This window comes from Cetorhinus maximus, chromosome 22 (genome assembly GCF_964194155.1).
Source record: "Cetorhinus maximus chromosome 22, sCetMax3.hap1.1, whole genome shotgun sequence".
Taxonomy (NCBI): Eukaryota; Metazoa; Chordata; class Chondrichthyes; order Lamniformes; family Cetorhinidae; genus Cetorhinus; species Cetorhinus maximus.
Window position 1 is genome coordinate 2,649,269 of NC_135900.1, and position 23,789 is coordinate 2,673,057.

The 23,789-nt window shown below is 43.8% G+C and overlaps 1 protein-coding gene across 4 annotated transcripts in view; it reads left to right on the forward strand.

Moving 5' to 3' along the window:
- LOC144696397 (synaptotagmin-A) overlaps nucleotides 1-21,131 on the forward strand; it is a 518,026-nt gene extending 496,895 nt beyond the window's left edge. For all 4 annotated transcript variants that reach the window (XM_078567640.1, XM_078567636.1, XM_078567638.1 and 1 more), the window contains 2 exons: nucleotides 16,563-16,696; nucleotides 19,148-21,131. In XM_078567640.1, the coding sequence (XP_078423766.1) occupies nucleotides 16,563-16,696; nucleotides 19,148-19,354 (341 nt within the window). In that variant the 3' untranslated portion in view covers nucleotides 19,355-21,131. The remainder of the gene's footprint in view (nucleotides 1-16,562; nucleotides 16,697-19,147) is intronic.
- Nucleotides 21,132-23,789: the final 2,658 nt, after the last annotated feature.

Genomic DNA, 23,789 nt, shown 5'->3' on the forward strand with positions numbered 1-23,789 from the left:
GACCAGTGACACTGTGCACCAGCTCCTGAAGGGCTCAGATGCTGAAGGCGGACAAAGGATCAGGTGCATTTAAGGTTTCATGGCTGTGTCTCTATGATATGACCCTGATCACAGAGCGCAAGCGAGCTGCCCTCAGCCAGACAGGAGTCAGACATTCTCAGAGGCAATGTGAAGATCTATGGAGTGTTCTCACTGCATGTCGTCATCATCCTCCAGCAATCGAGCGACTATTTGGGCCTCCACTGTGTCTCCATGACAGGAGCATTCTCACAGAGGGTATTCACGCTGCCTCCCTCCGAGATCTCTGCGTGCCTCCAATTCTGGCCGCTTGATAATCTGCAATTTTAATCCCGCCTCGTTTGGAGGTTGCTTCAGTTCCTGAACCTTAATCTCTGGGACTCCTTCTCTGAACCTCTCAGCCTTTCTTTCCTCTTTTAAGCTGCTCCTTAAAACCTACCCTTTGAACCGAGCTTTTGGTCACCTGTCTTTATGTGACTCAGTGTCATATCATGACTGATTACGCTCCTATGAAGTGCCTTTGGATTGTTACTATGGCCAGGATCTTGAGGTTGGCGAGCAGGGGGCGGGGCCCACTCGCCAATGTGTAAAATGACGCGGGATGACGCTGGGTGGAACTCCCGATGTCACCCCGCATCATTTCAATTTTCAGGTTGGCAGGGGCGCAGCCAAATCAGCTGTGCGCCCGCCGACCTGTCCATGGCCTGTTGAGGCCATTTGAAAAGTAATTGACACAATTAATGGACCTGCCCATCCAAGCTTAAGGTTGGCGGACAGGCCGGGAGTCCTGGCGGGCTTCAGAGAAAGCATCAAACCTCATCCACGGGTGGGATGAGGTTTCATGAGGGTTTTTAAAAATGTACTAAATGTTTGATTAAAAGTGATGGACATGTCCTAACTCATGTGACAGTGTCACATGAGGGGACATGTCAGGGAAATTTGGCTTGTGCATGCTCACCATTTTTAGATTTGGCACCGATCTCCCTGAGGCTGCACTTAGCCTCAGGGAGATGAGTGCGCTCTTTCATGCACATGTGAGAAAGAGTGCACTCCCAGGCTGAGGGAATCCACCCCCCGCCCCAGCCGCACAGGGAGCGCATAGCGCTTCCTGGCAGATGCCACGCTGGGTGGGCCCACGTAATATGGCGGCACGCCCCAATCGGGGGCACCGATCGGAGGTGTGCCTGCACGCGTCCGCTCCTGCATTTACCCCCCGACGTGGGGAAAATTCTTCCCTAAGTTAAAGATGCTTTGTTTCTCGATGTTAAAGAAAGTTTTTCTGGACCATATATCAAATTTTGCACTGACGATTTAAATTGAATATTTACTCTGTGATTAATGCTGGTTAAGAAGTATAACCTTACCTTAGCATCAGTTAATCAAAAAGATTCTTTAGAGCCATAACAAATTCTAATGGCACTCTTCAACACCGTTAATAAATAAAATCCCTCCTCAGTATTATCAAAAAACAAGTGGAAAATATTCCCCATGATGAATCAGGGTATAATGTCCCGCAGTAATTTGGAATGGTCTAATCATAGCCCTTCAAATTTTAACAAAGTAAAATTCCTAATTAATCCTAATCAATAACAAGATGAACAGACAAGAATTCTCTTGTTAATGGGCTCCAGGCAATAACTGGTCCAACCCAGAGAGCAGCGATCAACAACCTGAGACACCTGGATTCATCACTAAACTTTACTAGTCCCATTACCTGCATCAGCCAGAGGGACTATGAGCAGCGACTCATCATAAATCACACTAAAAATCAAATCTTTTTCCTGTCGATATACTCAGCATTGCATTTCCCTTCCATTGAGGAGATGTGAACAATTTAATTCCACACTTGATCACAGCCACAGCTCAGACGGAGGCCCCCTTGCCAGAAGTTGGAAGGTGTTGGGTTCTTGTCCCACTCCAGGGACCTGAGCGCAAATGCAAAGCTGACACTGCAGTGTCAATACTGAGGGAGCACTGCACCATGTCTGAGGCCCTTTTGCAAATTATCTTTGATCTATCCCCTCTGGTTCCCGACCCTCCTGCCCAGTGGAAACAATTTCTCCCTATTTTCTCCAGCCAAAACCCTCATTATAGTTTGCCAGACTGATTCCTGGGATGGCAGGATTGTGGGGTTTGAGGAGAGATTGGGTTGACTAAGCCTGTATTCACTGGAGTTTAGAAGAATGAGAGGGGATCTCATTGAAACATATAAAATTCTGACAGGGCCGGACAGGCTGGATGCAGGGATGATGTTTCCTCTGGCTGGGGGGGTCTAGATCAAGGAGTCACAGTTGACCAGAAACTAAACAGGACTAGCTATATAAATACTGTGGCTACAAGAGCAGGTCAGAGGCTGGGAATCCTGTGACGCGTAACTCACCTCCTGACTCCCCAAAACCTGTCCACCATCTACAAGGCACAAGTCAGGAGTGTGATGGAATATTCCCCACTTGCCTGGATGAGTGCAGCTCCCACAACACTCAAGAAGCTTGACATCATCCAGGACAAAGCAGCCCGCTTGATTGGCACCCCATGCACAAACGTTCACTCCCTCCACCACCGACGCACAGTAACAGCAGTGTGTGTACAATATACAAGATTCACTGCAGGAATTCACCAAGGCTCCTTCGACAGCACCTCCCAAATCCACGACCACCACCATCTAGAAGGACAAGGCGGGAGATAGATGGGAACACCACCACCTGGAAGTTCCCCTCCAAGTCACTCACCATCCTGACTTGGAAATATATCACCGTTCCTTCACTGTCGCTGGGTCAAAATCCTGGAACTCCCTTTCTAAGCAGCCCGCTTGATTGGCACCCCATGCACAAACATTCACTCCCTCCACCACCGACGCACAGTAACAGCAGTGTGTGTACAATATACAAGATTCACTGCAGGAATTCACCAAGGCTCCTTCGACAGCACCTCCCAAATCCACGACCACCACCATCTAGAAGGACAAGGCGGGAGATAGATGGGAACACCACCACCTGGAAGTTCCCCTCCAAGTCACTCACCATCCTGACTTGGAAATATATCACCGTTCCTTCACTGTCGCTGGGTCAAAATCCTGGAACTCCCTTTCTAACAGCACTGTGGATGTACCTACACCACATGGACTGCAGCGGTTCAAGAAGGCAGCTCACCACCACCTTCTCAGGGCAACTAGGGATGGCAATAAATGCTGGCCCAGCCAGTGAAGCCCACATCCATGAATGATTTTTAAAAACAGATACGGGGTAGGCCATTTAAGACGGAGATGAGGAGAAACCTCTTCAATCAGAGGGTGGTGAACCAGTGGAATTCTCTACCACAGAAGGCTGTAGAGGCCAAGTCACTGAATATAATTAAGAAGGAAATGGATAGATTTCTGGATTCAAAAGGCATCAAGGAGTATGGGGAGAGTGCAGGAGTATGGTGTTGAGATAGAGAATCAGCCATGTTCATAATGAATGGCAGAACAGGCTCGGAGGGCCAAATGACCTACTCCTGCTCCTACTTTCTATGTTTCTGTTATTTTGAACACTTCCATAAGTCTCCCACCATCCTTCTCTGCTGTAAGGAGAACAATCCTGGTTTCCCCAGTCTCCCCACATAACTGAAATCCTTCATTGCTGGTACCATTCAAGTAAAAATCCTCTTCACCCTCTCCATTGCCTTGACATCCTTCCTAAAGTGTGGTGCCCAGAATTGAGCACAATGCTGCAACTGACCCCTAAGCAGTGGTTTATAAAGGATTGCTTCTGTGCTCTGTTTTCCCATTAGTGAAGCCCAGGTTCCCATACGCCCTCTTAACTTGTCCTGCCACCTCCTATACTTTGTGTTTGTGAAGCCCCAGTTCTGTGTTCCCTTTGGGATAGGATCAGATTAATCAGCAATACTAAATCAACAATAACATTGAAGCAACTTATTAGATGATAACATCCAAAGGTGTTTCCATGAAAACAGAACGCATACTATTTATATATTCCTGTCAAGTCTCTGCATTAATTACCAATAATACCAGAGGTTTCTTCAAATTAGTATTTGTTGTTCATTCTTGTGGGTTTTGCTTTTTAGAAAAACTGTTTCTTTTCACAACAATTCCACAGCTAAAAGAAATACAAACTAATAAAGTGTTTCATGCTGGAAGGGAAAAAAAATATAGATAAATCTGACAAGATAGAGAGAAAACAACTTCACAAAGTGACTGCACTTCTGTCTCGAACTGACAGTCGAGTTGTCGGCAATCACAAAGATGCTCAGGGGGACCAACGATTTAAAAAATATAAGAACTGTTTACATTTCCTGAAATTGAAAGTCGGATGCGCTCCACCCGCACTTACTGAACACAGTGTGTGATCTGCAAAAGCTCCTTCACAGAGGTAACTCAGTGCTGGCAAGAAAGAACTTGCATTTGTATAGCACCTTTCACAACCTCAGGATGTCCCAAAGTGCTTTATAACCAATGAAGTAGCTTTTGAAATGTCATCACCATTGTAATGTAGGAAACTTGGCAGCTAATTTGCACCCACATATAGCAATGCGATAATGACCAGACCATGTGTTTTTTAGTAGTTTTTGTTGAGGGATAAATATTGGCCAGGACACCAGGAGACCTCTCTGGCTGTCTTCAAAATGCTGCCAAGGGATCATTTAAGCCCATTTGAGATGGCAGATGGGCCTCAGTTTACTAGGGGAGCCTTCCATCTTGTAAGACGATGGTGGTCATCCCTGTGTCAGCGACTGTCTCCAATAATCTTCATATCCCACTTGCGGCTCTCCTTGCAGCAGAGGTTTGGAGCCCAGGAGGTCATGACCCAGTGGCCAGTTCACTGTACAAAAGGTCTTTGGGTATACAGCTGTCATCCATCCAATGAACGTGGCTGAACCAGCGCAGATGTCGTTGGCTTAGCAATGACAGTATGTTGATGGAATTAACATGCACCATTGGTGGCCATGTCCTGCTGAGAGATACTGAGGATACATTTGAGACAGTGAAGGTGCAAATTGTTCAGCCTTTTCCCCTGTCAAGCACACGGTGTTCAGCTCTCGTCGGTGTAGAGGAGTTCACTGAGGACACAGGCTTGGTAGAGTTGCAGTTTGGTGATCTCAGTCAGGTTGCTGTTGTTCTACACTCTGTTACTCAGCTTGAACATAACAGCTGCAGCTTTTGCAATGCATGTGTTGATTTCAGCATCAAGTGACAGATTGCTGGTGATTGTAGAGCCTAGATATGTGAAGCTATCAACAGCCTCCAGTGTCACATTGTCAGTGCTGATCGATGGTGGTATGGAAACATCCTGGACCATGACATCTTCCTGATGCTAATGGTCAAACCAAACTCTTTACAGGCGTGAGAGAGTCTGTCCATTTGCCGCTGAAGGTGTGGAATGTAAGTGAGCATTGTCAGTGTAGAGCAACTCTCTGATGGGGACTTGGCACACCCGTGCCTTGGATCTCAGGTAAGTACGGCTGTACTGCTTTCCGTCAGTTCTGGTGTTAAGCAGACACCCTCTGTAGATGATCTGTAGACATATGACATCAGCAAAGTGAAGGATTTGCTAAAGAGAGCTGGTGCCAGGGCACAACCCTGTTTGAACCCAGTGCGGATCTGAAAGGGTTCTGTTGTTGCCCCCTCACCTTACCCATCCTGTTACCATGGAAAGAGGAGATCACATTCAGCAGCTTCAGTGGGCAGCCATTTTTCTCCAGCAGCTTAAATAGACCGCCTCAGATCACATGGTCGAATGTCTTGGTGAGATCGCTGAAGGAAACATGTCGTGGTCTCTTTTGTTTCATAGCATTTCTGTTGCAGCTGCTGGTCCGAGGAGATCATGTCACTTCTCAATCTTCCAGTTCTGAAACCACACTGGGATTTGGGATAGATGTGTTCAGGGTTTCAGTTCTGAAACCACACTGGGATTCGGGATAGATGTGTTCAGCCAGGATCTGCAGTCTGACAAGGGCAACGCGGGCAATACTTTTCCCACAATGCTCAGCAGGGAGATGCCTCGGTAACGGTTGCTGCCGTTGTCTTGTTCTCGTACAGGGTCACAGTCTTTACATCACCCGTATCCTGGGGCACTGCCCACTCCCTCAGAGCCAGAGAAGCTTTGGAATTCTGGAGTGCTGGTTTCCCGTGCTTGGTGCGTTCACTGGACTAGTAATCCAGAGATCCCAGGAAAATGCTCTGGGGACCCGGGTTCGAATCCCGACATGGTGGAAATTGAATTCAATAAAAATCTGGAATTAAAAGTCTTTGGTGACTATGAAACCATTGTTGATTGTCGTAAAAAAACATCTGGTTCACTAATGCCCTTTAGGGAAAGAAATAATCTGCTGTCCTTACCTGGTCTGGCCTACATGTGACTCCAGACCCAAATGTGGTTGACTCTTAAATGCCCTCTGAAATGGCCTAGCAAACCTATAAAAAGGAATGAAACTGGATGGACCACCCAGCATTGACCTAGGCACTGGAAACGACAATGGCAATCTCAGCCCTGTCGACCCTGCAAAGTCCTCCTTACCAACATCTGGGGGCTAGTGCCAAAATTGGGAGAACGTCTCACAGACTAGTCAAGCAACAGCCTGACATAGTCATCCTCACAGAATCATACCTTCCAGAAAATGTCCCAAACACCACCATCACCATCCCTGCGTATGTCCTATCCCACTGGCAGGACAGACCCAGCAGAGGTGGCAGCACTGTGGTATACAGTTGGGAGGGAGTTGCCCTGGGAGTCCTCAACATTGACTTTGGACCCCATGAAGTCTCATGGCATCAGGTCAACCATGGGCAAGGAAACCTCCTGCTGATTAGCCTTCCCACAGCTGATGAGTCAGTGCTCCTCCATGTTGAACACCACTTGGAGGAAGCACTGAGGGTAGCAAGGTTGCAGAATATACTCTGGGTGGGGGACTTCAATGTCCATCACCAAGAGTAGATCGGTAGCACCACTACTGACCAAGCTGGCCGAGTCCTAAATGACATAGCTGCTAGACTGGGTCTGCGGCAGGTGGTGAGGGAACCAACAAGGGGGAAAAACATACTTGACCTCATCCTCACCAGCCTGCCTGCCGCAGATGCATCTGTCCATGACAGTATCAGTAGGAGTGACTACCGCACAGTCATTGTGGAGATGAAGTCCCGCCTTCACATTGAGGATACCCTCCATCGTATTGTGTGGCACTATTACCGTGCTAAATGGGATAGATTTCAAACAGATCTAGCAACTCAAGACTGGGCTTCCATGAGGCGCTGTGGGCCATCAGCGGCAGCAGAATTGTACTCAGCCACAATCTGTAACCTCATGGCCTGGCATATCCCCCACTCTACCATTACCATCAAGTCAGGGGATCCACCCTGGCTCAATGAAGAGTGCAGGAGGGCATGCCAGGAGCAGCACCAGGCATACCTAAAAATGAGGTGTCGACCTGGTGAAGCTATAACACAGGATTACTTGTGTACCAAAAGCATAAGCAGCAAGTGATAGACAGAGCTAAGCGATTCCACAACCAACGGATTTAATCTAAGCTCTGCAGTCCTGCCACATCCAGTCATGAATGGTGGTGGACAATTAAACAACTCACTGGAGAAGGAGGCTACACAAATATCCCCATCCTCAATGATGGAGGAGCCCAGCACATCAGTACAAAAGATAAGGCTGAAGTATTTGCAATAATCATCAGCTAGAAGTGCCAGGAGTGTGATCCATCTCGGCCTCCTCCAGAGGTTCCCAGCATCACAGATGCCAGTCTTCAGCCAACTTGATTCACTCCAAGTGATATCAAGAAACGGCTGAATGCACCGGATACTGCAAAGGCTATGGGCCCTGACAATATTCCGGCAATAGTACTGAAGACTTGCACTCCAGAACTTGCCGCACCCCTAGCCAAGCTGTTCCAGTACAGCTACAACACTGGCATCTACCCGGCTATGTGGAAAATTGCCCAGGTATGTCCTGTACACAAAAAGTAGGATAAATCCAACCCAGCCAATTACCATCCCATCAGTCTACTCTCGATCATCAGTGAAGTAATGGAAGGGGCCATCAAAAGTGCTATCAAGGATCACTTGCTTAGCAATAACCTTCTCACTGACGCCCAGTTTGAGTTCCGCCAGGGCCACTCAGCTCCTGACCTCATTATAGCCTTGGTTCAAATATGGACAAAACAGCTGAACTCCAAAGGTGAGGTGAGAGTGACCATCCTTGACATCAAGGCAGCATTTGACCAAGCATGGGATCAAGAAGCCCTGGCAAAACTGGAGTCAGTGGAAATCAGGAGGAAAACTCTCCGCTAGTTGGAGTCATACCTAGCACAAAGGAAGATGGTTGTGGTTGTTGGAGGTCAATCATCTCAGTTCCAGGACATCACTGCAGGAGTTCCTCAGGGTAGTGTCCTAGGCCCAAACATCTTCAGATGCTTCATCAATGACTTTCCTTTCATCATAAGGTCAGAAGTGGGGATGTTCGCTGATGATTGCACAATGTCCAGCACCATTCACGACTCCTCAGTTACTGAAGCAGTCCATGTCGAAATGCAGCAAGGCCTGGACAATATCCAGGCTTGGGCTGACAAGTGGCAAGTAACATTCGCACTACACAAGTGCCAGGCAACGATCATCTTCAACAAGAGAGAATCTAATCATCACCCCCAGTGTGCACCATCTACAAAATGCACTGCAGAAACTCACCAAGGCTCCTTCAACAGCACTTTCCAAACCACAACCACTACCACCTAGATGGACAAAGGCAGCAGATAGATGGGAACACCACCACCTTCAAGTTCCCCTCCAAGCCAAACACCATCCTGACTTGAAATGCATCGCCATTCCTTCACTGTTGCTAGGTCAAAATCCTGGAACTCCCTTCCTATCAGCACTGTGGGTGTATCTACACCACATGGACTGCAGTGGTTCAAGAAGGCAGCGCACCAGCACCTTCTCAAGAGAAATTAGGAATGGGCAACAAATACTAGCCTAGCCAGCGAAGCCCACATTCCAAGTGCTGGTAAATGGGATTAGGTAGGTAGGTCAGGTGCTTCTCACGTGTCAGTGCAGACTTGATGGGCCGAAGGGCCTCTTCTGCACTGTGATTCTGTGATTCAGCCTTGAATAAATTCAATGACCCAGCCTTCACTGCACTCTGGGGAAAAGAATTCCACAGACTAATGACCCTCTGAGAGAATATTTTTTCTTCATCCCTGTCTTAAAAGGGGTACCTCTTATTTTTAAACTATGTCTCTTAGTGCTAGCCTCTCCCACAAGAGGAAACATCTGCCTGGCACCCTATCAACCCCCCTCAGGGTCTTGTATGTTTCAATATGATCACCTATTCTTCTGAACTCCAATGGGTATAGACCCAACCTATTGAACTTTTCTTCCTAAGATAAGCCATTCATCCCAGGAACGAGTCATGTGAACCTTCTCTAAACCGCTTTAAATGCAATTATATTCTTTTTCAAATAAGGAGACCAAAGCTGTACACAGTACTCCAGATGTGGTCTCACCAAGGCCCTGTACAGCTGCAGTAAAACTTCCCTACTTTTATATTCCATTCCCCTTGTAATAAATGCCAACATTCCATTTACCTTCCTAGTCACTTACTGTACCTGCATACTAACCTTTTGTTATTCATGTACCAGGACACCCAGAATCCTCTGTGTCACTGAGTTCTTCAACCGCTCTCCATTTAAGTAGTATATTATGTTTCTATTCTCCCTGCCAAAGTGGAGAATTTCACATTTTCACACATTATACTCCATTTGCCAAATTTTTGCCCATTCGCTTACCCTGTCTCTATCCCTTTGCCGACTCTCTACCTCCTCTCGACAACTTACTTTCCTACCTATCTTGGTGTCATCGGCAAATTTAGCTACCATACGTTCAGTCCCTTCATCCAAGTCATTGATTGTAAATAGTTGAGGCCCCAGCATTGATCCCTGTGGCACTCCACTAGTTACAGTTTGCCAACCCAAAACAGATCCCTTTACCCATATTCTGTGCTTCCAACCATATATCCATGCTAATATGTTGCCCCCTACACAATGAGCTCTTATTTTGTGTGATAACCTGAATCTCGCAACGACCACAGAGACTCAGGCTTCCTTTTAACTGGTTTTATTCAAGCATATGCAAGGGAGCCGCAATCATTCCTAAGAATGAAGACCCAGTTGCCTGATTGATTACATTTCATTACTTTTGTACTTTTTCTTATCATAACACATTTGAGTACATTTGAATACATCCAATTGGTAACTGACATACCGGTTCCATTATCTCTATCCTATTGAGTGATTTTGCTAACCAATTATTCTAAAGGATGTTTACATAATTATACTATTCAATCAGAGTTAAAACACGTACACAAGGACCTTGGTTCCTACAACTCAAGACTGTTTGTGTTTCATCCAAGCCCCCTCTTTGTCCATTGTTCATCTTCCCATAACTAAACTAAAAACCATCTGCCCCTTCCCTATCTGAGAGAAGAGTACACTTAATCTAATTTACATCCTACTTTTGTCTCCAGTCTGACTCTCAAGGCTGTGCAATGTTCATCTGGTAATCTTCAACTCTTAATATGTTTAGCAGCCATGTCTGCCTGGAGATATTAGGGGTTTTTCAGTAAATTCTTACTGTATTCTCTTTTAGCATTTTTAATTCCTCCCCCCCTAACATAACCTTTGATGTGGCACCTTATCAATCACCTTTTGGAAATCCAAGTACATCGTATCTACTATGAGGTTATTGATTAATGCTGTCTCATTGCACATTACCAGGTCAAAATAGCCTGCTCACTGGTTGGTGCTAATACATACTACTCTAAGAAATTGCCCCAGATAAACACTATGAACCCTTTTTCCAGGCTACTTTTGCCTTTCTGATTTGTCCAATTTACATGAAGATTAAAGTCACCCAAGATTATTGCAGTACCTTTTTTACACACCTTTTTTATTTCTTCCTGTATAATCTGTCCTACGGTGTAACTACTGTTAGGGGGCCTATAAACTACTCCCACATGTGACCCCTTACCTTTCCAATTTCTTATCTCTAGCCAAACTAATTCTACATCTTAAAAACAAAAAGCTAAAAGCTACTGCGGATGCTGGAAATCCAAAACAAAAACAGAATTACCTGGAAAAACTCAGCAGGTCTGGCAGCATCGGTGGAGAAGAAATCAGTTGATGTTTCGAGTTCTCACGACCCTTCGGCAGAACAGACCCTCCTGCCGAAGGGTCGTGAGGACTCGAAACGTCAACTGATTTCTTCTCCACCGATACTGCCAGACCTGCTGAGTTTTTCCAGGTAATTCTGTTTTTGTTTTTAATTCTACATCTTGCTTTTTCGAGTTGACGTCATGTCTCACTACTATACTAATGACATCCTTAATTAACAGAACTACCCCACCATCTCCTTCTAGCTGCCTGCCTTTTTGAGATGTCAAGTACCCATCATTATTTATGTCCCAGCCTTGGTCATCCTGCAGCTATGTCTTTGTAATGGCCATCAGGTCATATATACTTATTTCTATCTGTGCTAGCAATAATTAATCTTTTGGTAGGACAGAACTTGAGTACTGCTGAAAAAAGAGACATGTCAAAGCTTTTCGTCTTGCACTCATCAGGACACTTTGCAAGAATACCAATATCAGGGCAAAACAACAATTTATACTGTATGTGAAGAGAGTGCTGATTGGTTGGTAAGTGGACAAGGCACTTCCCTGATGAATGAGTCAGCGAATAGATGTCACTTACTTTGTTTAGCTGAACAGTTGCAATGTATGTTCTTTCTGTCTGCAAGAACAGGGCCCTGTGTATTAATATATATAGCTTGTATGTGGCTTGTAGCTTATCTGCAGTTGCATGTAACAATTTCCATACATATCTTAATGGGCTCCATCCTGTGCTCAAATTCACCTTTGAAGTGGAGCAGTCAAATGAACTCCCCTTTCCTTGACGTATTAGTTGAGAAATCTGCCAGGAGATTCTCTACCATGGTCTACTGTAAGCCTACCTTCACTGGTCAATATACACGTCAGGATTCTTACTGTTCCACACGCTATAAGCTTGGTCTTATCGGCAACCTCGTATATAAGGCCTGAGCCATTTGCTCACTGTGCAAGCTTGATGCTGAAATAGGGCACATCAAAGACATCCTGCGGGATAATGGCCACCCTGATCAGATTATTTCACGTTGTATAATCACCCAAACTCATGAACGGGCCTAAGGCCATCACTTTCGGCCCTGAAAAGTGCCCAGTCTACCTCAGATTACCCTGGAAGGGTAAGGAATCTCAAGAATTTGAGCAACAGGTGAAGCTAGCTGTTTCATGCTGCTATTATGCAGTAGCAACACGAGTGGTATTCACCACTAACACAATGCTGCCGTCAAGCCAAAAAGACATTCTGCCTATCACACAAATGAGTGATGTGGTATATGAATTTCAGTGTCAGTGCGATGCTGGGTATGTGGGCCGTACATCCCAAAGACTGGCAGATCATATCAAACAACGTGTCCCAGCCTCTGTTCACAATGGGCAGGGTACAGTCCATACCCAACCAGCCCGTGCTTGCAAAACTCAAAATACAGTGTCCAACATTAGATGTGATTCCGCGATTGGACAACATTTGTTAAATAATCCTCAATGTGCTAAGAATTACACTGACAACCAATTTAAGATTGTCAGTCAGGATCACAGCGTGGCGCATTTACGTGTACTGGAAGCTACGTATATTAACACACAGGGCCCTGTTCTTTGCAGACAGAAAGAACATGTACCTACATTGCACCTGTTTCAGCTAAACAAAATAAGTGACAGCCATTCGCTGGCTCATTCCTCAGGGCAATGCTTTGTCCAGTCAGGGTCAAGCTGCCTGGTTTAAATTTCAAACAATGCTTGGCAGTTAACTGTCAGTCATCATCACTGATGTATTCTCCATGGCAAAGCCTCCACCAATCAGAGTTCACTTACCAACCAATCAGCACTCTCTTCACATACAGTATAAATTGTTGTTTTGCCCTGATATTGGTATTCTTGCAAAGTGTCCTGATGACTGCAAGAAGAAAAACTTGAGGTGATTTTTTTTCTGTAATAATTAATCATTAATTAGGAGGTGAGGGTCAGTTAGTTCGGTTGACTAGATGGCTAGAATGTGATACAGAATGACGGCAACAGTCAGGTTCAACCCCCACACCGGCTGCAGTAGTTCATGGAGGCCCTGCCTCCTCACCTTGTACCATGCTTGATACAGAGTGGTGCCCTGCAAACTATGTAACCAATTGCCTCTTTCTAATGGAGAGAGATGTTTGTGGTCTATGGCTTATTACCTTACCTTACCATTAAGTAGGGAGATTATAAAGGAAAATGGAGGGAGAGAGATCAAAAAAATATGATTGCAGATGGATCTATAGGATCATGCAGCACAAAAGGAGATGATTTGGCCCATCATTTCTGTGCAGGCTCCAGTTGAAGAGAAAGCACCAGATGCAATGGACCCAATGGCGTCATCCTGTGCTGGACTTTCGAACGTTTTATAAAATACTCACAGGTAGTCTTGGTTGAATAACAGAATGAAGTTTTAAGTAAAAACCAAAATAAAAACACAATTCTTATTTCATATTCAGTGCTATGATCAGCTGGAAAGACTAGCACAAATAACCTGCGTGCATCGCAAAATGAAGACACATTTTTCCTATGAGTTTACATAATCATGAATGCTTAATAAATATATTGTTTGAAGGAAAGCTTGAGAAAAAGATCTTAAGTATAATCATCATAAACCGAGAGTAAATGAAAGATTTAAGTCTCTGATGGAACGCCATCATCTTCAATGATTCTGTAACAATTTTACTTACATTTGACTATAATTCCAAAAACAATACGTAGAGTCACAGAACCATTAGGATGCGGCATTTGGAAAGTGTTATGATGGAAATGTTACAAGCTATATTTCCAAATTGCTGTAAAAATCAAAATACAAAATAAAAGACAATTTGATCAGACACTTGGACTTAAAATTGAAATTGGTTTTGCAATTTCATTAACCTTCCTTATGATTGAAAGTCAATGATGTGGGAGGGTGATGAAGAGAATTGTTCTTACACAGCGAGTTGTTGTGATCTGGAATGTGCTGCGTGAAAGGCCAGTGGAAGCAGGCTCAATAGTAACTTACAAAAGGGGATTGGATAAATTCTTGCATAGGAAAGATTGGCAGGGCTATGTGGAAAGGGCAGAAGAATGGCATTAATTGGACAGCTCTTTCAAAGAGTCAGCATAGGTACGATTCACCAAATGGTGTCTATGGAGTAAAGTTCTATAAAGATAGATCCCCAAGGACCCCCCACTCCCACAAAAGGCTCCCAGCAGTCTTATTGGCTTCAGGGGGTGGTTTCATCCATTTTACAGCCAATTGTATTTTGACACATGCATCAAGAACTAGTAGTCTCATATTGAATAAAAACAAACAGTTTACAGCTTAAATTTGTGATGTGGGATTTAAGCCTTGGTTCATGAACATGAACAAAAGAGCTGAACTCCAGAGGTAAGGTGAGAGTAACTGCCCTTGACATCAAGGCCACATTTGACCATGTGTGGCATCAAGGAGCCCTAGCAAAACTGGAGTCAGTGGGAATCAGGGGGAAAACTCCCAACTGGTTGGAGTGATACCTAGCACAAAGGAAGATGGTTGTGGTTGTTGAAGGTCAGTCACCTCAGCTCAAGGACATCACTGCAGGGGTTCCTCAGGATAGTGTCCTCGCCCCAACCACCTTCAGCTGCTTCATCAGTGACTTTCCTTCCATCATAAGGTCAGAAGTGGGGATGTTCACTGATGATTGCACAATGTTCAGCAGCATTCATGACTCCTCAGATACTGAAGCAGTCCATATCCAAATGCAGCAAGACCTGGACAATATCCAGGCTTGGGCTGACAAGCACCAAGTAACATTCACACAACACAAGTGCCAGGCAATGACTATCTCCAACAAGAGAGAACCTAGCCATTGCCCCTTGACGTTCAATGGCATTACCATCACTGGATCCCCCACTATCAACATCCTGGGGGTTACCATTGACCGGAAACTGAACTGGACTAGCCATATAAATACTGTGGCTACAAAAGTAGGTCAGAGGCTAGGAATCCTGCAATGAGTACCTCACCTCCTGACTCCCCAAAGCCTGCCCACCATCTACAAAGCACAAGTCAGGAGTGTGATGGAATATTCCCCACTTGCCTGGATGAGTGCAGCTCCAACAACACGCAAGAAGCTTGACACCGTCCAGGACAAAGCAGCCCGCTTGATTGGCACCACATCCACAAGCATTCACTTCCTCCACCATTGATGCACAGTAGCAGCAGTGTGTACCATCCACAAGATGCACTGCAGGAATTCACCAAGGCTCCTTAGACAGCACCTTCCAAACCCATGATTGCTACCACATAGAAGGACAAGGGTAGCAGATAGTTGGGAAAACCACCACCTGGAAGTTTCCCTCCAAGCCACTTACCATCCTGACTTGGAAATATATCGGCTGTTCCTTCTCTGCCCTGGGTCAAAATCCTGGAACCCCCTCCCTAACAGCACTGTGGGTGTACCTACACCTCATGGACTGCAGCGGTTCAAGAAGGCAGCTCACCACCACCTTCTCAAGGGGCAATTAGGGATGGGCAATAAATGTTGGCCCAGCCAGCGAAACCCACATCCCGTGAATGAATTTTTTAAAATTTAAGTGGCTTTCAGTGTGGATGAGTTAAAATAGTGTGCTTGGTCTCTGATTGCATCCATCTTGTCATTGCTGTGTGTGGAAAAGAAGAACTTGTATTTTTATTGTACCTTTTCAATACTCAGGACATCCCAATGTGCTTCATGACCAATAACCTACTTTTGAAGGGCAGTCACTGTCGTAATGCAGGTAAACAGGGTGGATAAAGACTGGATAATGATGTGAATTAAGCAGCATGACATAAAGGAAACTATTTTTCAGGAATAATAGTTGCTGGATCTGATGTCACCAGTGGATCAAATAGTAGCTTCAGAGTCCGAAGGTTGTGGGCGCAAGTCCTAGTCCAAAGATTTGAAGGCCACTACTCCAAGTGCAGCAGTGAAGGAGTGCTGCACTGTTGGAGATGCTGGCTTTCACATGAGATGTTAAATGGAGGCCTGTCTCCCCTCTCAGGTGGGTGTAAAAGATCGCATAGCCATTCTTTTGAAGAACAGCAGCGGTGTTCTCCCCAGCATCCTGACCAATATTTATCCCTCAACCAACTAACTGATGCAAATGATCTGGTCATAATGTGGGAGTTAGCTGTGCACAAATTGACATCAGGTTTCCTACATCACAACAGTTGGGTGAATCCTGAGGTCATGAAAGGTGTTATAGAAACATCGAGGATATTTTAATAGAAACAGAAAATTCAGTAGGTCAGTCTGTAGGGAGAAAAAAATGCAAATGCGCACATTTGCAAAACATTTACTGGGGACAAATTTGCATTAAAAATGTCGATTCTGATCTGAGTTATAAATTACTCATTTTATCCCGTGGTCATTATTATTTTCCTAGATCCCTATGTGAAGATTCACCTGATGCAGAATGGCAAAAGACTGAAGAAAAAGAAGACAACAATTAAGAAGAACACCCTTAACCCATACTACAACGAATCATTCAGCTTTGAAGTACCATTTGAGCAAATACAGGTAACGTCAACTATTGCATCCAATCATAAGCACCTCACTTTAGGAAGGATGGCAAAGCCTTGAAGATTTATCAGAATGTTACGGAGAAGAGGGGCCTCAGGAACGCAGAGAGGCTGGAGAAGCTGAGATTGTCCGGATAGAGCAGAGAAGGTTAGGGGGGATTAAATAGAGGTGTTCAAAATTATGAAAGATTTTGGTGGAATAGATAGGGGGAAACTGCTTCAACTGGAAGCATGGTCAGTAACACAAGTGTAAGGTCATTGGCAAAAGAGACGTGGGGAGGCTGAAGAGCATTCTCTATTTGCGATGAGTTGCTTTGATCTAGACCACACTTCCTGAAAGGGTGCTGGGGTCAGATTCATTAGTAACTCTTAAAATGGAATTGGATAAATACTGAAAAAGGAAAAAAATGCATGCTTATAAAGAAAGAGCAGTGGGGAGAACTAATTAGCTTTCAATGAGTTAGCACAGGGGCAATGGGCTGAATGGCCTTCTCCTATATTGTATGGTATTATATGGCATCAAAAATATCGAATGAATATGAAGTGTGAAGGGTTTCAATAGCACTCGGCAGCTACACAACTTGTCTCGTTGGAGGCTGAGGCTTAACACTCACCTCCAATGGTTTGTTGCTGTTACTCCCCAGTCAGATTTGAACTGAAGTAGGTTAGGAACGAGAACAAATAAAATAATTGAATGTGTCTGAATCAAGTGCTAGGGAGAGGCCTTGCCTACTTGTGGGAGTTTAATTCCCTCTGGGGTAGAGCGACAGAGGAGCTGGAGGAGGCCAACCAGCCCCTTCCACTATTCATCAGCTCAAGGCTGATCCGTATTTCAACTCCATTTATCTGCCAATAATCCGTATCCTTCAGTACCTTTATCTAATAAAGATCTGTCGATCCCAATCCTGAAAGCTCCAACTGACCTCGGACACCCAGAGCCTTTCAGGGTAGAGAATTCTAAATTTTCACCACCATTTGTGTGCAACTTGCCAACTAATTTCTGCCTGGCTCTAATTTTAATGTTAAGGTTCTGGATATTTTCCACCAGAAAATAGTAAATAGGTTCTGTCTATCTACCGCGTTGAAACCCTTGTTCATTTTAAACGCCTCGATGAGATCACCTCTTGACCTTCTAAACTCAAAGGAATACAAATCAAGTTTATATAACCTGTCATCACTATGTAACTGTTTACCTATGATTCTAGTTCATCTGGAAATCTGGAACTCTCTCCTCCAAAGTCCTGTTAGGTCGGAGGTCAATGGAAAATTGCAAAACTGTGATTGATCAAATTTCATTAGATAAGAGTATTTAAGGATTATAGAACCAAGACAGGTAGATGTTGTTAAAATACACATCAGTGATGATCTAACTGAATGATAGAACAGGTTCAAGGGGCTGAATAGACGACTCCTTTCCTATCTTCCTCGGGGTGATTTCCTGTCTCCCCCACCCTTGATCGCATACTGATTGGTGTTCACTGAGTTCAATGATAATGTTAAAAAGTAAAGCACAGACTGTAACAGTTGCTACCATGGGCTTTAATATGGTACAAAAAAACACAATTACCCCATTTTCACTGCCATTAGTAAATTTGGTTAATTACTAATGAATTATCCATGCTCATAGTAGCAGAAAGGAGGTCCTGTGGTGCAGTGGGTGGCATCCCTGCCTCCGAGCCAGAAGCCCTGGGTTCAAATCGCACACCAGCACTTGACGGCCAAGGAAGTTGCGTGCATATAACGACCAAACAGGTTGAGTATCAACTTGTAAATCCTTCCAACACACGCCAATGACAGGCAGTAAGAGTGGGAGAGATTCCTGGTCATCTATGTGATGGAAAGAACATTGGAGCCTCCACCATCACTGTCCATAGCTCCAGACTACAACCTGCATGTAAAAGTGCATGTTGCCACAGCAACTCAGGCCCCTGGTGGGGGGTGGTGGGTGTCAGTTGGTCGGATGGCTGGTGAGGATCAGATTGGTGCCAACAGCACAGGTTTCAATTCCTGCACTGGCTGGGGTGGATTCTGGACCTGCCTCCTTGCCCTACCCTTGGTGGAGGTTGTGACACTATGTGTTGTACCTGCCCTTGAGGCAGAGAATGAAGAAGTAGTCACAGAAAATGTCTTTTAACTGTTTGTATTGAGGTAATAAAGAAAATGGTGATTGCTACCAGCCGTGGGATGAGTAAATAGCAATAGTTGGTGCTGACTCATTACCTGACAGCACAGTATCAATATTTACTCTGTTAAAACTAATGGAAGGCAAGCTTTCTAGTAACCACTTCAGGCGTGCCTCAATGTCAAAGAGGTGCTAAGTGCCACAAAATTGCACCTGATGTCATGAATGTGTGACTAAATCATGACAATAGGTTAGAACTTAATATGTAAAGAACAGCATCACATTAATATTTCTTTTGTACCCCTTCCTCTGTTTATGCTCATACAGAAAGTGCAGGTTGTTGTCACTGTCCTGGACTATGACAAGATTGGCAAGAACGACGCTATTGGGAAGGTCTTTGTGGGCTATAACAGCACTGCTGCAGAGCTTCGTCATTGGTCAGACATGCTGGCCAACCCAAGACGTCCCATAGCCCAATGGCATACCTTGCAGAATGAGGAAGAGGTGGACATCGCTCTCGGCCTGAAGAAATGAAAAGCCTTTCCGTGTTCCTCCCTTTAGTATTCGTCATCAGTGTGTGTAAATACCTCGACCCTCATCAATCCAGCCACTTCCACTTTGAACATCTCAGAGTTGCTTCTCCCCGAACTCATTCGGTTCCTTTCCCTCCCTCCCACTCCATCATTAAACGTAAATCTGGTTTCAAACAAAAGTTCATCGGGCACCTCATCTCATCAACCCTGTCCAAAACCATCATCCTTTTAAGCAATATGATCTGTGTAGATAGAGCATGGTTGAAATAATGTATCTCACAGTTGTATATATACCGTAAAGCGGAAAATGATTTCTAGTCTGTGCGTTTGTATGTTGTTAGCATTTCTTATTCTGTGTATTGTTTTTAATAAGATGTTCTATTTTAAATTATATCAATTGACTGAGAAATACGAAAGTCAATGTTATATATTATGGGTTACATATTTCTTCCGCATTCCAGTGATTTCCTTCTTGTGAAGTCTATAGAGCAAGAGGGAGACACACCTTAGTAAAGATAAGTGAGAGGGACACAAAAACAAGCTGATGTAGGTGGCCTGGTTCCGTCACTCTTTTGTGTACTAGGTGTACACTTTGGGAGGAGTTTTTAAATGTTTTTCTTGTTCTAATGTAGTCAATGGCACTATTATAAAGCTATCAGTCATTCCATAGAGGACTGTTTTGTGTATCACTGTGACTGCCTGTGTGCTTAGAAATGTAGGATATTCAGTGGAATAGCAACAAGTTTACTCAGTAGTAATTTTGATTCAGATGTGTGGGTTTACCTGTTTTAATTTTGCCGGGATAATCATTCCTTTCTGCTGCCCTGTCCAGCAGGCTGCATAGCACATCCAGTTCCACTTAAACCCTGCGGACCAACCCGGGACTGAGTGGGCCATGCAGGAGGGCGGGAATCTAATTCCCAGGGGATCAGCAGAAATAGATGAAATCACACAGCATCTTTTTCGAGCACTGTGCAATGTAAACACAAAGACGTTGTGAAATAGTCTCCTACCAATGGGCCACGCTTTTAAAATAAGAGCAAGCAGCATATCGAAAGCTTTAGTTATTACTGTTAGTATTCATTTAGCTCAGGATTTTAACAAAGTCGCGCAATGAGCACACTGCGTAAGGAACTGCCACAGAGATGGTATTGTGCGGGTTTAATTTACAACATGACGTCACAACAATACTTATATATATATATATATAAAAAATAAAAAGACACTGCCAAATAAAGAATTCCGATTCTTTCTGATAGTCGCAACTTAAGTATAGCCATAGCCAGAAGGTGCCCCTTCCCTTTCTACTCACTCAGCCAAGACTATCTAAACCTGCTGTGAGACAAAACACCATAGATAAATGCTAATCTTTATGATAGTGAAGTGTAAAAAGCATTAGCATCAGATGCTGTAGAATGATACTAGTTGCCTTGGTGTATGATTATGTACATTTACTTGCCTGCTTGAGTGTTTTAAGCGTGACCTTCCTATGTGTGTCATGGATGTATAGCGGTGTTTCCTGCTGCCACATTGCTCGTGAGGTTGCGAGACCTGTGAACCTTCATATTTGGCAAGGCGTTTTTTTCTCAGATTTGAGCTCACTGTGTGTAGTGAATGACATTGTGAAGTTCCTGATGTTTATATGACTTGATATTACACTAGTGTTCAATAAAACGTTTCATTTCCAGTTGATGTTTTAAATGATTATAAAATTTTGTGTGTTACTTACTGTTTTGTTTATATAAAAAAAATTAAAAGTTGATTACAGATTTAAAGAAGACTGTGTTGAATTGATACGTACAAACATACGAATTAGGAACAGGATTAGGCCACTCGGCCCCTCGAGCCTGCTCCGTCATTCAATAAGATCATGGCTGATCTGATTGTAACCTCCCTCCTACCCCCGATATCCTTTCACCCCCTTGTTAATCAAGAATCTATCTGGCCCTGCCTTAAAAAATATTCAAAGACTCTCCTTCCACTGCCTTTTCAGGAAGAAAGTTCCAAAGACTCATTACCCTCAGAAAAAAATTATTCTCATCTCTGTTTTAAATGGGTGACCCTTTATTTTTAAACAGTGACCCTTAGTTCTAGATTCTCCCACAAAAGGAAACATCCTTTCCACATCCACCCTGTCAAGTCCCCTCAGGATCTTATATGTTTCAATCAAGCCACCTCTTACTTTTCTGAACTCCAGAGGGTACAAACCTACCATGTCCAATCTTTCCTCATAAGACAACTCGCCCATGCCTGGTATTAGTCCAGTAAACCTTCCCTGAACTGCTTCCAATGCATTTATCTCCTTCCCTAAACAAGGTGACCAATACTGTACACAGTACTCCAGATGTGGTCTCACCTGTGTCCTATACAACTAAAGCATAACCTCCCTACTTTTATATTCAATTCCCCTTGCAATAAATGATAACATTCTATTAGCTTTCCTTATTGCTTGCTATCCCTGCATACTAACCTTTTGTGATTCACGCATTAGGACACCCAGATCCCTCTGTACCTCAGAACTCTGCAATCTCTCACCATTTAGATAATATGCTTCTTTATATTCTTCCTGCCAAAATGGACAATTTCACATTTTCCCACATTATACTCCATTTGCCAGATCTTTGTCCACTCACTTAACCTATCTATATCCCTTTGTAGCTTCCTTATGTCCTCTTCACAATTTACTTTCCTACCTATTATTGTGTCATCAGCAAATTTAGCAACCATATCTTTGGTCCCTTTATCGAACTCATTTATATTAATTGTAATTAATTGTAAACAGTTGGGGCCCCAGCACTGATCCCAGTGGCACACCACTCATCACATCCTGCCAACCAGAAAAAGGCCCATTTATGGTTACCCTCGGTTTCCTGTTAGCTTATCAATCTTCTATCATGCCAATGAGCTTTTACACCTGGAGCTTTTATTTTCTGCAATAAACTTTGATGTGGCACCTTATCAAATGCCTTCTCGAAATCAAAGTCCACTGGTTCCCCTTTATCCACAGCACATGTGACTCCTTCAAAGAACTCCAACATGATAAACAACATTTCCCTTTCACAAAACCATGTTAACTTTGCCTGATTGCCTTGAATTTTCCTAAGTGCCCTGCTATAACATCTTTAATAATTACTTCCAACATCTTCCCAATGACAGATGTTAAGCTAACTGGCCTGTAGTTTCCTGCTTTCTGTCTCCCTCCCTTTTTGAATAAAGGTGCTACATTTGCTATTTTCCGACCTAATGGCACCTTCCCCAAATCCAGGGAATTTTGGAAAGTTAAGACTAACGTATCAACTATCTCACTATCCACTTGTTTTAAGACCCTAGGATGAAGACCACTGGGTGGCAGTGGGGCCCACAGCCCCAACAATTTGCTCAGCACCACTTCTCTGGTGATTGTAATTTTCCTGAGTTCCTCCCTACCTTCCAATTCACGATTTACAGCTATTTCTTGGATGTCACTGGTATCCTTGATAGCGAAGACCGATACAAAATATCAGTTCAATCCATCTGCCATCACCTTATTTTCCATTATTAATTCCCCAGACTCACTTTCTATAGGGCCAGCGCTCACTTTGTTAACTCTTTTCTTATCTAAGTACCTACAGAACTTCTTACCATCTGTCTTTATATTTCTAGCTGGCTTTCTCTTGTACTCTCCCTCCTTATTAATTTTTTTATCAGTCTTTATATTCTGTCCAATCTTCTGATCTGCCACCTGTCTTTGCACAGTTACATGCTTTTTCTTTTAACTTTGACACTATCTTTAAATTTTTTAGTTAATCACGGGATGGTGGGTCCTTCCCTTGAAATTTTTCTTTTGCATTGGAATGTACATATTCTGTGTATTCTGAAATATCCCTTTAAATGTCTGCAACTGTATCTCTGTCGGTTTTATCCCTTAACCTCTTTTGTCAATTCACTTTAGCTAGCTCTGCTTTCCTTCCCACATTCCCTGATTTAAGCTTAAAATACTAGTCTTGGACTCAACTCTTCTCTCCCTCAAACTGAATATAAAATTCAATCATATTATGATTGCTGTTACCTAGGGGTATGAGATTATCAATTAATCCTTTATCATTGCACAATACCAGGTCTAGTATAGCCTGCTGCCTGTTTGGCTCCAGAACATGGTGTTCTAAGAAACTATCCTGAAAGCATCCTATCAATTCCTCATCTAAGCTACCTTTGCCTGTCTTATTTTTCTAGTCTATATGTAGATTAAAATCCCCCTTGACTATAGCCATTCCTTCCTGAAAAGCTCCTATTATCTCTCCCTTCATATTCTGTCCTTCCATATCGTTACAATTAGGGGGCCTGTGCACCACTCCCACAAGTGACTTCTTGCCTTTAATAATTTCTCATCCCAGCCCACACCACTTCTACATCTTCATTTTCTGAACTTAGGTCATCCCTCTCCAACGCGCTAATAC